At 32.8% G+C, this 14484-nt stretch overlaps 1 protein-coding gene across 1 annotated transcript; it reads right to left on the bottom strand.

The window, feature by feature from the left end:
• Positions 1-281: 281 nt before the first annotated feature.
• On the bottom strand, positions 282-1393 carry LOC122309644 (heme-binding protein 2-like). The gene is made up of 2 exons (XM_043123178.1): positions 1014-1393; positions 282-889 (listed from the first exon to the last, which is right to left on the bottom strand). The coding sequence occupies exons 1-2, from the start codon at positions 1250-1252 to the stop codon at positions 436-438; spliced, it is 693 nt and encodes a 230-aa protein (XP_042979112.1). The 5' UTR covers positions 1253-1393; the 3' UTR covers positions 282-435.
• Between the last annotated feature and the right edge of the window lie 13091 nt (positions 1394-14484).

The following is a 14484-nucleotide window of genomic DNA, read 5'->3' as shown; positions in this document are numbered from 1 at the left end:
CTCACTTATTTGATGCCATAAGTTCAGGTAAAAACGTAGGGGGACCTTAGCCTGAGCATGATTGATCTCGACAATGAACCATATATAGCCTTTGTATTTTAATTTAGTTTTTAGTCTCTTTTCTTTCGACCTTTAACAAGTCATGAACTTTTTTGAGAAAGAAAGACGTCGAAGTTCTAAAAGAAAGCAATCAGATGCTTATGCGAAGGTAATGCAAGTTATAAACTCGAAAGAAAACACAACTGAAACCATATATATATATATATTATTTGTCATCATCTTTGACAAAATAATAATTCGGCTTTCACAGACAAGGTGCGAAATACTGCTCCATCTAGCACCTTGTCCTCCCGACTCAAGTTACTAAAAAGGAGCACCATGTGCATTAGAAAGCACTGTTTTATTCTACACATTCCACCATCACTCAAAAGCAAATCAATGTTTACCTGCATACCGTGGGCATCCCTCTGCAGTAAAACCTGAGACATCGATCCACACTTCATTTAAGCGTCCGGAAAGGTGATTAGAAGCATTGTATTGGGCAATGGAGTAGTAACTTGTAACTCCCAGTATTGCTCCCTTTCCAGTAGAGTGTTTATCTAGGCTCCTTACAAGAGCTTCAATCTCTTTATTAATGTTATCATCCTTTGCAAACCCAGAAAACTTTCTAACCGCAATGCAATGGCTTCTCCACTTATCAAACTGCAAATTCAGGTCAGGATTGGGCTGTGGAGGGTTTCCCACATATTTAGCAGGGAGATAAAACCTCACAAAATAGTCAGCAGTACCGCGGGATGATGATGAGGAGTTGATAACGCTTGTTAATACAGGAGCAGTTATCATGATCCGAGAATGGTCGAGGTTACCACCATGAATGTACGGGTACAACCTGATAAAAAAGCAAGTAGAACGAGTTATTTTGCCCTATTTGAATTTTCTTTCGGTTTCCTCAGGAGAGAGAGAGAGAGAGTATTCATATATATAGGTGGCCGGTTAGAATTAATGTTGTTAACCTGTGAAAGCCATCTTTGGTGGACTTGTCGAATGAGGTTGTTCCTTGAACGGTGGCAGATATCCACCAGGATTCGACGTAGAGTCTTACCTCGAAATCTGATTCTGAATGCACCACTGTGAACTGTGGCGATTCGATGGCGTAGCCAGACAATACGAGGCTACCGATACTGCTTAGGTAAAAGTACATCAGTGTTACGAGGTAACATAGGCGAAAGGACAAGGATGATGAGCTCCCCATGTTGAAGTTTCTTTTCTGATCTGTGACTATTGGAACTGGAAGCGCTTTCGCTCTGCCTTTTATAGCCAATTCTCAAGTCCCGGCGAAGGACGGGTGTTTCCTTCTTTCTACATATAAAAATATGCTGTTTCTACGTCAATTCCACTTGTGTTTTACTTAATAAAAAACAGCACTACTTTTTGGAGGCACTCTGGATTTTTTTTACCTCCAGAGCAAAATTGATGCTCACGCATGATGTCCAGATCAGATGTTTATGAAATAGATATTTTTCTTAATTTCTTTCTGTACGTTACTACATACATACAAGAGCATGAATCTTGTTGGCCAGAAACAATGAGAGCCTCAACTTTCAACCTATTAAGCTAAAAGCGATTACCGATCGAGGAAGCTTTTTTCCCATAACCCTTCGATCGGCTTTATGCTAATTATTTCTATGCATGGGACTCGTGTAGGGATCGGCCTAATGCATGTGCATGAGGTTCAATCTCCACAGCCGGACTTCAAGTCCCGCCAATTGCCCAGGAAAAAAATATACACTACAAAAGAATTGGTTTTTGGAGACAAAATTTGTTCTCAAAAAACCCAAATTTTGTCCCTAGAAGTTTTTGAAACTGAAAAATTTTTGTCTCTATTTTGTCTCAGAAAGACTGTTTCATAAACTTTTTGGAGACAAAAATTGATTTTCGTCTCCAAAAAATACTTTTAGGGACGAAATTAGGTGGAACCAGTTGAAACTATTCAAATGGAATTTTTTTTAGACAAAAAAATGTCATCTCAAAATCAAGTTTGAATGAAAAAATTTCTGTTCGAACTTACACTTTTGTTTGAATAATATGAAATGTTAATTCAAACCAATAACCATATTTGATCCTGTCGTTCGAACCAACACATTTTTCAAATGACTTTTGTTTGAAGAAAAATATTAACCGTTCGAACTGACAATCTATTTTTAGAAATCTTTTGTTCGAACGAAGTTTTGAAAAATAACGTTATTTAAATAAATATTTAATTGTTCGAACGAATGTATGGAATGTATTTTCCAATACGTTCGAATGGATTGTTTTTGTTTGCATTGGTCTATTTTTGTTCGAATGTATGCGTAAATGGTAATTCATCATTTGAACGGGTTATTTAAAGTTCGAATGGTATTGGTCAAACAAAATGAAATTTAATTAAAAAGAACATACTAATATTATACAAATTGTAATCATATATACATCAATTGTTAAAATGTTAACGAATATCATAAATAAAGGCAATTAAAAAAAATTAAATGAATTATGATTGTGGTGGTAGTGGTGGCATAGAGTTTTAAGATATCATTTACACTACAAGAAAAAGGATCTTTTGCAGCGATTTTAAGATTGTTGGAAATAAAATCGCTGCAACAGGTTATCAATTGCAGTGATTTTAATGTTGCCGCTGCATTTTAGCATAAGTTTTGAAACTAGTTTTTTGCAGCGACTTTTTTTATTTTTTGTAACGAAAAAATTCGCCACATTATCTAGGCTGGACTTTTGCATCAATTTTAAACTTTTTACAACGTAAAAAATGGCTGCAAGTGGTATATATTTAATTACAGCAAAACTTAAATCGTTGGGAATATCTTTTAAAAGCGGCAGCGCCAATTTTAATTTCTCTCCACCTCTCCCCTTCGATTTTTCCTTGTACACTCAGATATCCCGATTCCCCTTTCTTCATTTTCATTCTTACTGCAACTGACCATTTTGATTTTTCCTCCGATTTTCATTCTTACATTTTTTTTCTTATTTCTCATTGCCATGCGACAAACCCTCAGGTGGACGTGGACTCTCACCGTCGACCACCTCCTCTCGGTGAGCCATTCTCTCTTTCACTCTCTCTTCCTCTCTCTACCGTTTTTGTGATCAAATTGAACCCTATTTCTGATTTTGTGATTGTGCGATTTGAACCCTAGAACCATTTTGTTTATCTTGGTTGATCGAATCTCTGTAGTGTCGTCTCCAGTAGTTCTCTTCACGCTGGTAAGCTTTTTCTCAACCTTCCCACTCTCTGATCTCACCCTCCCTGTTCTGGTTTACTCAAGCGCACACAGACTCTACCCTCTCTGTTTTTACCTTTCCGCACACATCTTTGCATCACATTTTGATCTGTTGTTGGTGTTGAATGCTAAATAATTCTATTTTATTTTCAGCAAGATATGTTCGAGCTTGTAGGGGCTCTTGTTGAAAATTTTTTGGCTGGATTCAATAGTATTGTATTTGTGTATGGACAGGTATTTTTCAGTTTTAGTTGTTTCTTTTCTGATTTTATTAATATTTTTCAAGTATAATGATCCTATTAATGTTCTCCATGTATATGAAAATTTGCTTATTTCTACATGTTCTGAATGAACTTGTTCTGCATTGTATCGTGTTTGGATGCATTTTATCTTATGTCCTCCTTCTAATAGCCCCATGTTATACCCAGAGTCAATAATAGCTAATTATCTTGGTATTTGATTCCATTTCAATGGTATTTACCTATGCTTTATGCTTTTTTTTTTGGCTTGCTTGTGCATGCAAAAATCTATTCTCAAAGTTAACATCCATTGTGGTGGATGTAAGCAGAAAGTCATGAAGAAAATCTTGCAAAATATTGATGGTACAAAATTCTGAATATAGTGGTACCAAAATTGGCAGGAATTTAATAGAACTTATTGCATTTTTCTGATTTTTATTTATTTAATAGCCCCAAGATTAATGAATCTGTGTTGATAATAACAGATTCAAAACAGAGTCAGTTTTGAGAGAAACTTCAATCTACAACATGAAGATTGATTCTAAGTGTTCTGGCTCTTCATTTCTCAATAATCTGATATATATACTTACATTGAGACTCACAACATCTTTAAATCAGAAAGACAACTTCTAAGATTAGCTAATAATAGTAAAGACTAAACATAGTAAACTTAGACATAATATGAATTGATTTCTGAAAAATAACATCACATTAAACTAACTTCAATAATATGCAAATACTTCTATTTATTTAGCTTCTCTGTGTTGGGTGGGTGCAGTATGAAAGTAGCAAACTTGGGATGTCACTTTTGTGCAAATGAAAAAACTGTTTGGGGCAAATATGTTGGTGGGATACCAGATATAGAAGTCAATTCAACAATTTTTTATTTTATTTTATATAAAACTGATATAATGGCTAAGGAAGATGATGTTGTCTTTGAATTTAAATTGTTGTGATTTTAAATGTCTCATTTTCCACTACCCTAATTTTCAAAGAGCAATTAACTCATTAATTCATGTGATCATAGGTTTGAAACATTCTATTTATATGTCTTTTCTGTTGATGTCTGTTAGGAGGGAGCAATTTTTAATGTTTTTAGTCAAACCTTGTGCTACATACATGATCTAGCTAGCTAGCATTCGATCCTATAAATAATTTTGTTGTAGAAATATTTATATGTTCCTTGGAGTACTTGGATTATAAAATTAATGTTAAAACCAATGACCTTCTTTTTGGTTATATATGTTGAGTACATGATAAAGATGAAGACAAGAAACCTTTTCATCAAATCTTCCCATACAAGGTACCGAACAAACAAGAAAGGAATTATAATTAAAAAAGATGTCACATCCCAATTAGTTGTTTATTGCTTAAGATGGATCATCTTATTATAGTATCTTTTTAAAACATAAGATTGATGCCTTACAAGTTATATACATACAAAGTACCTTCAATAACTTCAGGATCACCAGGAATTTGTTTATTCATGCCCATTGAAATGCTTATTTGTTAATTCATGCCCATTGAAATGCTTAACCAAATGACACAAAGATTTATTTCAAGAGTGTAGTGTTGAAATCTCAGAAATATCTGTTATAATCCAGGTTTTGTTGTTTCCTCTTATGGCATGCCACGTTTTCAAATATTAAAGTAATTAATTACATCTATTTCAGCTGTTGTGTGTGTAAGTGATGTTGGGTGACTTTATTTTCTTACTTGAGGTAAAATCTGAATGAATTTCAAAAGTTTGAGATGGAGAGCAAGGTATTTTTGAGATGCTTGTGTTGGGTTAGCATGTTTAGCTTAAGTGGGGTCATTGTATTGGCAAGTGGAGTATAAAATAAGACTAAGCCAACTTCTATAATATATTTGCTCAAATATGTTCATGTACTTATTTAGTTCCTGATGTGTGTTCCAGATTTTTTTTGTTTTTTGGGTGTACTTGTAATGCCTGACTAAATTTATTTGTTGATCATATATGGTTCTATAAATCCCAACAAAATCTCCTCATAGCTTCCAAAGTTCCAATTTTGACCCAAAGTTCCAATTTTGACCCATATTATTCTCCAAATACAAGCAAGCAAATTAGCGCAAGAAACACTAACAGCCCTTGTTGTCTATAGTTAACAAATTATGAAAAGAGCAAAAGATTCACACCCCAACCCCCCCCCCCCCCCCCCCCCCCCCCCCCAAAAAAGAAGAAGAAGAAGAAGAAGATAGAATCACACCTTAAATAAATGGAAACCAAGTTCAATATGAAACTCAAGGCTTGTTAATCTGATGTTATATGATTTAAAGAACAAAAGAGAGTTGTTTGTAAGTTTTGAGCTTCTTGTTGACCTTGAATCTTTGGTTGCTGCTTTATCTTGTTTGTGTGTATTTAAGACATTTTCTCTCATGCACCTTACAACACTAAATTTTTACATGTGCATCACATAATTAATTTATTCTTTTTAAACAAAGATAACATTCATCCATAACTTTGTAAAATCTGCCATGTTAACTCCCACTTCTACAGCTTACTACTTGCAATTGCCCAAATATTGCAAGTGATCTATACATGTCCATAGTACATGTATTATTGTCTATTCTTCTCAACTAGAGATTGGACAGTAGGGGTTTTTACTAACATTTTTCTTCAAATGTTACTTTAGTTGATAATGATTCATTATTTGCCCTCCATAGGAAATGTTTTATGACATTTGGGTTACTTTAATCTCCTTATCTTCCCCCACCTCTCTTCATTCTTTCCTTTGATTTTCTAGCATTTTTCCTTTGCTTCATTTTCCTCTCTTTAGCCAATTAATAAGCACCCCCAATTCAGATCTATATGAACTATAATTTCAAAAAATTTTGCTCTCATTATCTTTAATGGCTCCTTTTATGATGGATTTATACACAAAATTATATATAAAGGACACGTAGCTTTTATAACTCGAGTGATATTTCTTGTATGTTATGTATTTGAAAGTAGATGTTGGGTAATATATTGTTAGTCATTTACTTCATATTATGCTAGCTTAATATTAAAGTTTTATATATGAGCTGTGCCATAATTGTTTTTGTTAATGTTCTCACTACAAAAAAAACCATATATTGCAGAGATTTTTATTTTGATTTTGCTTATTCTATGAGTCTAATAACAGAAAGAATGTTGTGTTAATTTTGCTTAAATTAACAAGAATAAACTAAGTTTTTAGTCCCTAAATACATAGTACGTTCTAATAGATCTTGCCTTTATAAATTTTGAGCAATATAGTCCATTCATCCAAAAACTTGATAGTACTGAAAAAAATGATGCCCATATCAATATTGCTCATTTAGATGAGAATGGTTTTTTTTTTTTGTTTTGTTTACCAAGGGTAATATTTGATTGATATTAGGTTGAAAAAGTCCTTACAAATTTTATGAAAGATAATAACATGGATGGTGTAATTGGTGTGCCGGACCATTTCTCTGCTTCATGATGTCTTTTTTGGGCTTATTTTTAATTGGAGAGATGACAATGTGACTCTACCTAGAGACCTTTTCCCCCACATTTATGTTCTGTATTTCCTTAGATTTTTCTTCCATGCCAAGTTGATGATTGTGCCTTTATTGTTGGGTTAGGTTCACTTAGTTTCTGCTCCTGTCATTGATTGAGTTCATGTGTTTTATTAATTTCTTTTATCTCCCATAGGATATAAATTTGAAACCATTTATATAATTTATTGGCTTGGAAACTCAAATCAATACTTCAATACAAAGCCTTTACAGTATACACTACTAATGCTTTTGCATGGGCTTGAATTTCTTGCAATTTTAATTGGTTATAAGGTCTAACTTGCGAGATTATAAAGTGATTAGTGTTTGCTAATTCACTGGAAGAGAAATGCACATATGTAGTGTTAAGTTCATGTGAAGCAACCTTATCAATTTACAAAAAAAAATCTCTGCTTCTAATTAGTTATGCTGATTGTGAAGAAGGTTTGTATATGTAAAGTTTAATAATGAGGATCATCCAAGAATTCAGACATAACAGCTTTAGTTCAGCAGGTTCTTTAAACTATAAGAAATGAACGAACCTCTCAAGAAAATAGGCAAAATGGAACAGAAATAGTAGCAACAACACTCTGTATTTAAGTAATATAAAATTGGGGATGTCATTCCATGATTGAAGGAAGCTAGTGTGATAATGTACAAAAAATATAACCCATCTGGGCAATTGACATGTTAGAAGGTGTGGCATGAATTTCCTGTAAATGCTCACAAGGGAAGCACCAAAAGTGTTGGTGCCACACTTTTGTGTTTGACAAGGCTTTTAGCTTATTCGCCAAGATGGTGCCTCCAAGTTGTCTTTATCAATATTTCATTTTATGGTCCTTAGTGAGTATAGAAGTTGGCCTAGCCTGCCAACTTCTGGTTTTGTTCCATATATATTTTTCAACTTTGTACCATTCCCACAACTATTCTCCATAAATTCTTCCTTCATACCCAATTCTGTTATAGGATCTTATTACTATTGGGCTTGGTTGGTTACTATTTGGAGGGCATTAATTTTTGCATGGTTTAATTGTAGATTATAAGTATATGAAACATGGTAACATTTGAGAAATGTTTTGATAAGATGTTGTGATAGACATTCTATAGCATATTTATTGGCTATGGAATAACTATAAGACTAGTATTATGAGGTAATAATCGGTACACTTACCTCATCTATGGTGAGCCCATTTAAGTACTTTTCTATGTGCTCTTTGGTTATTGTACTAGTTTGATCACCATATATTTTAGTATCCAACTTACTTGATGGAGGGAATTCTTGCATCTAAATTAGAATATCTTTATTGAAATACCTAGCTAGCTAGGAGCTAGGGAATATCAAAGCTAGTTATTAACAAAAACTCTCAAAAGAAAAATAGGAGCTAGGAGCTAGGGAAAGGAACAAATTAAACATTTGAACCTTTTATCGAACTTTCCAATTAATTAGAAACCACATATTTATATTATATACCCATAAATACTAGTGAGAATGTTCTCTTTTAGTTACACAGGAAAAGGAAAATAATTTCCTCTCACTTTATCTTTATCCTTATATATAATTAGTTGATCTTAACTTTTCTTTGGTATAAGTGACTAATGGGAGAGTTGCTGCTGCATGGGGTCATTGCCCAGAAAATCCTAAAGAGCCTTGCTGGAATTGAGGTGCGTTTGTTTTTGAGTTGCAGGTTCAAACTCTGTCTGTTGTCCATTTCTTTGTGATTATGAGGGTCTCAATTAGTAGTGCATAATGACTTGTATTCAATGCTCACGATTTCATTATCCTCTTGCTTGGTCTGTTTATGTTTTTCAAATTTCGTGCTTTTATAGGCTAAAGAGAACACCCCAAGTTCTAGCATCTAGACATATAGGAACATTAAAAGTTACTACTTTTGAAGTATTTGACATTTGACACTAGAAATATCTGTTTAATTTTCAAACTTGATAGTACTGATCTCCTTAATTGATACAACATTCTTAGAGCTCCAAAAACTGGAAGCCTTGGTGTCTTCACCAACAATTTAACAGACACAATTGTTATTTACTTAGCTTCTTATTTTGCTGTATTAACAGTCATTTCTTGATTTTTATATTGTTCAGCAGGTCAAATGTTCATTTGCATCTGTCCTTACTATATATATATAGTAGCACAAGATTGTAGCATTATAAGCCTGGAAAGATCATGCCAATTGGGACTTGTTTAATGTTATTGTAAATTTATGTTTATATGCAATCTCATAGTTAAGGTTTTTTGTTGTTTTTAAGCCTGCCTTTGCAATAGAATATCAGAGTGTATTCTTTTTGGATAAAGTTTAGATAAAAAATTTTGCAAAACAAGATTGCAGCTCTCTGTATAAAATCAGCCTCTCTTTTTGACGTTCTTCTTGTGGGTCTTTATGATAATTTGCTTAGCCACTGGATCGGAACAAGAATTTCTGGATTTGGGGGGGCTGAATGTGGGTGATGATTACAAATAAGCATGTTTGTATGCTTATTTGTTCTCATATGTATTTATGCATTTTGTTGTTAATAGTTAAAAATATATACTATAACTGTAATTTCTTTCCATATTCATTCAATTGTGTGTATAAGTGCAGATTATTTATCAAACTTGACAAATAAGTTAGAACTCTATAGACTCATACCAAATTATTCATATTTTAGAGACAACATTATCATTCTCTTACTTAAACTGATATGTACTTCAGATTTATTAATACGTTTATGGGCTTTTTTTTACATTTCTCTATTTTTTAAGTGTATATTTTTTGGTTTAAACTCACACAGGCAAAAGCAACAACACAATGCTGAGAAATGGAGAATTTTGTGAACAGCATTTTGTTGGAGACCTTTAGATGAAATAACCTGTTTCTTTTCATCTTTTTTATTAAGCTTAAGAGCTAGTTAAAGTTTTTGATGATAGAAATTATGGAGTGTAATATGGACTTAAGATTGTTGTGCTGAAAATTTTTTTCTGGGTGAAGAACCTGATTATGATCAAGTTAGTATTGCCATACAGCCATCTTAGAACTTTTATACCATACTTTCTGTGGTTGCTTTATGCTAATTAAATTTCATTAGCATGTTGATCATTTACACAATTGTGCAGGTAGACTGGTTAAACAAAAATATCTCTGATATGTGGCCTTGCCTTCATAAGGTAATATTCATTCTCATAACCTTTTTGGCTTTCTGTTAGAGTCTGGAACCAAGTGATTTTCGATGTCTAGGCGCTTTTGCAGTATGATTAGAACCACAGCACAACCTATATTTGCAGAGTACATGCGTTGCTTTATGATCTAAGCTTGATGTATTTACTACACTGTTTTGGGTTCAACAGTGTAGAAGATACACTGATTTGAAATGAAATCAAGTTATCAGTCATCAACATAGCTAATTTTAATATAAATATGTACAGCCATATCTAGTTGAATGTGAGTACTGCATGTAATTGCTTGTACATCAATTAGTTTCAGATGCATATATATATACTGTTTGTAAATCACAACTAAAATATATAGAACGGTTGTGAAGTTTCTTACACAAATCTTTACAGTCTATTTATTTACAAGCAGCTTTGCTAAAATTGCTATGGGTATTGTGAAGAGTGTTTTGCTTAAATGACTGTAAGATATGACTGTTTTTAACATACTTTAGGTTTATTTTGGCATTTGGCAATGATGAAGGAACATTAAAGTTAGTTTTCAAATTTGAGTATGACATTATGTTTAAATAGAATGTTTGCTCTATGAAAATAATCGGTTTATGTAACGGCTCTCTTCATTCATTGACAGATTGGAGTTGGAGAGATTGAAAGGCTAAAAAATGATTTAGTTTGAATCCTCCCCCACATGATTCAGACATGTTGAAGCTATTCTATCCAAGCCACAATGCCCAGGTGCACATTGTTATGGATGACATGAATTAATTTTACTCCATAGAGGAGCAGGACAGTTGAACAAAATTGAATAAATGTGGATATTTTCAATTAATGTTTAGAAGCAAGAAATGGCAGTGGGATTTATTTAGTAGTTTGTAAGTTGTAGGAAGAAATTGGTCCACCCCAATGTATATAGCCCATAACTACATTAATGTGAATTTCCCACTGGATTTAGATGAATGAATGTGTTTGATTTATTATATTCAATGAAAAATAATAGATTTATAATGAAAGTGCCTAGAATTTATATTTATGTTTCCTATTTCTAAATTGGGTGTTGGATGTTCTATAAGTGTTATATATAGCAACTTAGAATAGAATTGGTCATAAGTGTATGTGTGATCGTTTCATGTAGGATCATTAAAATTGTGGTGATGCCAATGAATGATGAATTAACAACAATTATAGGATCTAAATTAAGTGAAGTTTAAGGTATTGAAAAAAAGTTAATTGATTATTTCAGGCTACGTAATAAATTGATTAAATAATTATTTAGTGACTGACATGAACATGATAAATAAAAATTATATTTTGGATCAAGTTCGAAAATGATGGTTATATATATAACCAACGTAACTGGCGAGATCGAAAAAAAAAAAAAAAAAACCAAAACGTCAATTGCAGCGATTTTTATAGAAGTTCCAGCGATTATAAATGTTGCAATTACACTTTAACAACGATTTTTTAAACCAACAATTTTTTTCATATTTGCAGCGCTTTTGGTTCTATTTTCAACATTTATATTACGCTGCAAAAAATTATTTGCAACAATTCTTAAATAAATCGCTGGAAATAGAAGAGTAATTGCAACGCTTTGTATAGTAATTACAGTGATTTTGGTTCAATTTTCAGCATTTATATTACGCTGGAAAATATTATTTGCAACAATTCTTTTTAAAATCGCTGGAAATAGAAGAGTAATTGCAGCGCTTTGTATATTCATTGCAGCGGTTTTAAATGCTACAATTACACTTTAACAACGATTTTGCAGACATGGATAACCACAATTGCAACAATTTTTCCTATTTGCAGCGCTTTTGGTCATATTTCTAGCGTTCAAATTACGCTGGAAAAAATTATTTCCAACAATTTCTAATATTTCGCTGGAAATAACTGATATCAATTGCAGCGATTTTTGGAGTATTTGCAAGGATTTTAGATGCTGCAATTGAGATTTCTTAGCGATATGTATTAATGGGCATGAGGGCAGTTACAACGATGTTCGGAGAGGTAGCAAGGAAAAATAATCGCTGCTAAAAGTAGTTTAAGCAGCGAAATTTTTTGTATCGCTGGTTTGGGCAAAAAAGACGCGATTATAGCGGCGAATGTGCAAGGAATTTAAGAGCGCTGGAAATGGGTATATGCAGCATTTTATATGGTTTTTTGCAACGATTTTAAGCGCTGCAAATGACCTGATTTCTTGTAGTGTTACTAGAATTGTTCAAATATTTTTTGGTTATTTAATTTTAACCTCTCTTCTAATCTTGCCTCTAAATCTGCTGCTTGATCTAATCTTTTTATCTCAAGTACAGTTTTCTCTAATTCTTTAGTCTTGTCATCATTAGATCTGACTTTAGAAGAAGATGACGATGTTGAGGATGGCTTCACACAACGTCCTAAGCCTCTCAAATATCCAGAACGTGATCCAAGAACTTGAGACAAAATTTGAGCATCGTTGACAAATAATTCACCAGATGGATCCGCAATAGTTTCCTTAAGAGATATTATCTTATCCTACAAAAAAAATTAAAAATTAAAATTAATATAAGTAACAAAAATATCTTTAGACAATGGAATTAAATAAACTTAAACTTACATAATTTGTCTCTGCTCCAAGATTGCTTTAAACACCATTACGATTTTTATGTACTTTAGTATACAATTGAGTCAGATCATAGTCAGCAGGACTTTCTTCTTGCTGAAAAATGAAAATCTATATCAGAATTTAAATAAAAAAAAGTGTATATATTAATATTTAATGGGGACTAGGATAACTTACCATTTTTTTTTACAAGCGATGAAAAGATCGAGAACCCACATGATGGTATATTGTTAAATTTGATCTATTTGCTTTGTTCACCATACTCCATTGCTAAAAAAAGGTATTATAATTTTATGTTTAATACATCTATCATATATTATTAAAAAAAGATAGTATCGAAATTACTTGATAAGCAGAATCTTCAAACATATCACAAACTTTTTCACATTCGTTTGGTGGTATTGCTTGGAATGGACTTTGACGCGTCTCTGTCGTAGCACTGAACTTCTGATCGTGTGCCTGGCATCAACCTTTGTACCTCTGGAATGCATTCGACATCAGTTCCTCAATCGTTAGTCGATCCTCTCGTAGGCCAAAATTTTGTTCAAACTCGTCCTTCAAAAAATTATAAACAATTAGTATAATTTTAAAAGTTATTTAAATTAACATGTTATACAAAGTAACTTATTATCAGGCAACGATTTTTGATGTGGTATTTCATATCTTAGGAAACTTTAGCTCAGGATAATGTAGCTATCGGTGCATATGTGCGAGTAAGGGTACCAACGTAAGAAGCAAGCCAAGTTGCTGAATCCTCGGAGCCGCCGGTGTGATCATCAAGTATATCAACTTTAATTTTACTCACTTTCCTTACTTTTTTTATGTAGACACCCTTCATAATACTTCTAACTCGGCCCTGGTTTACAACAGCTATATATACAATAATTAAAGCATATGTTTTAATTAAATTATTTTATTTGAAAGATATATAGTGATAAAATACCTTATTCTGGTTCTAGTGATGTTGGCCCACTATTGTTGGCAGGTGAATCACACGGGAAGTTAGTAAAGGGTGTGGATGGCTCATATATTCTTTTGCGTTTATGAGATATATATGTATGAAATTATAATAAATTATTATTCGAACAAGATATATTTCGTATTTTTATAAAAATTATACCTATACAAATATCTCTTTGAAAATCATTCAGTATCAGTTTTGTTGGACCAGTCGCTCTCATCATCGATAGGCACTTCAGTTGATTCATGTTCTTCCGACATTTCACCTTCAATTACTTCGGATTGAACATCTTCTCTGCGCAATGGGGTCATGTCATATTGGCTTAGATCAACAAATAAATTGATGTCTAATTTATTTTCTTGATATGCTTTTTCATAGTCTAGACTATCAACTTCTTCATGTGGTTTGTCTACCTCTGGAATATAACCATATACATTTCTTGTTGCAAACTTCTCGACTATTTGCCATGGATTTCCGTGCTCTAGATCATCTAAATAAAAAATTTGATTTGGTTGGCAAGCAAGAACGAAAGGATCGTCCTCATACCATTTGTGAGTTGTATTGACACTTACAAAATATTCATCCTTACACACTCCCAACCTAGGATTTGAGACATCCCACTAATTACATTTAAATAACCAGACTATATATCCTCTCACATACTTTAACGCTATGATATCTTCCACAATTTCGTAAAAATCAATATTATCATCCTCATGGCTTCCTTCGAC

This window comes from Carya illinoinensis, chromosome 5 (genome assembly GCF_018687715.1).
Source record: "Carya illinoinensis cultivar Pawnee chromosome 5, C.illinoinensisPawnee_v1, whole genome shotgun sequence".
NCBI lineage: Eukaryota > Viridiplantae > Streptophyta > Magnoliopsida > Fagales > Juglandaceae > Carya > Carya illinoinensis.
The sequence above is the reverse complement of the archived record's forward strand: the minus strand, read 5'-3'. Positions and strand labels throughout refer to the sequence as shown.

Coding starts and splice junctions, on each gene's coding strand:
- LOC122309644 (XM_043123178.1), bottom strand. CDS start 1,252: ATGGGGAGCTCATCATCCTTGTCCTTTCGCCTATGTTACCTCGTAACA. Junction 890..1,013: donor ACCAAAGATGGCTTTCACAG/GTTAACAACATT, acceptor CTTTTTTATCAG/GTTGTACCCGTACATTCATG.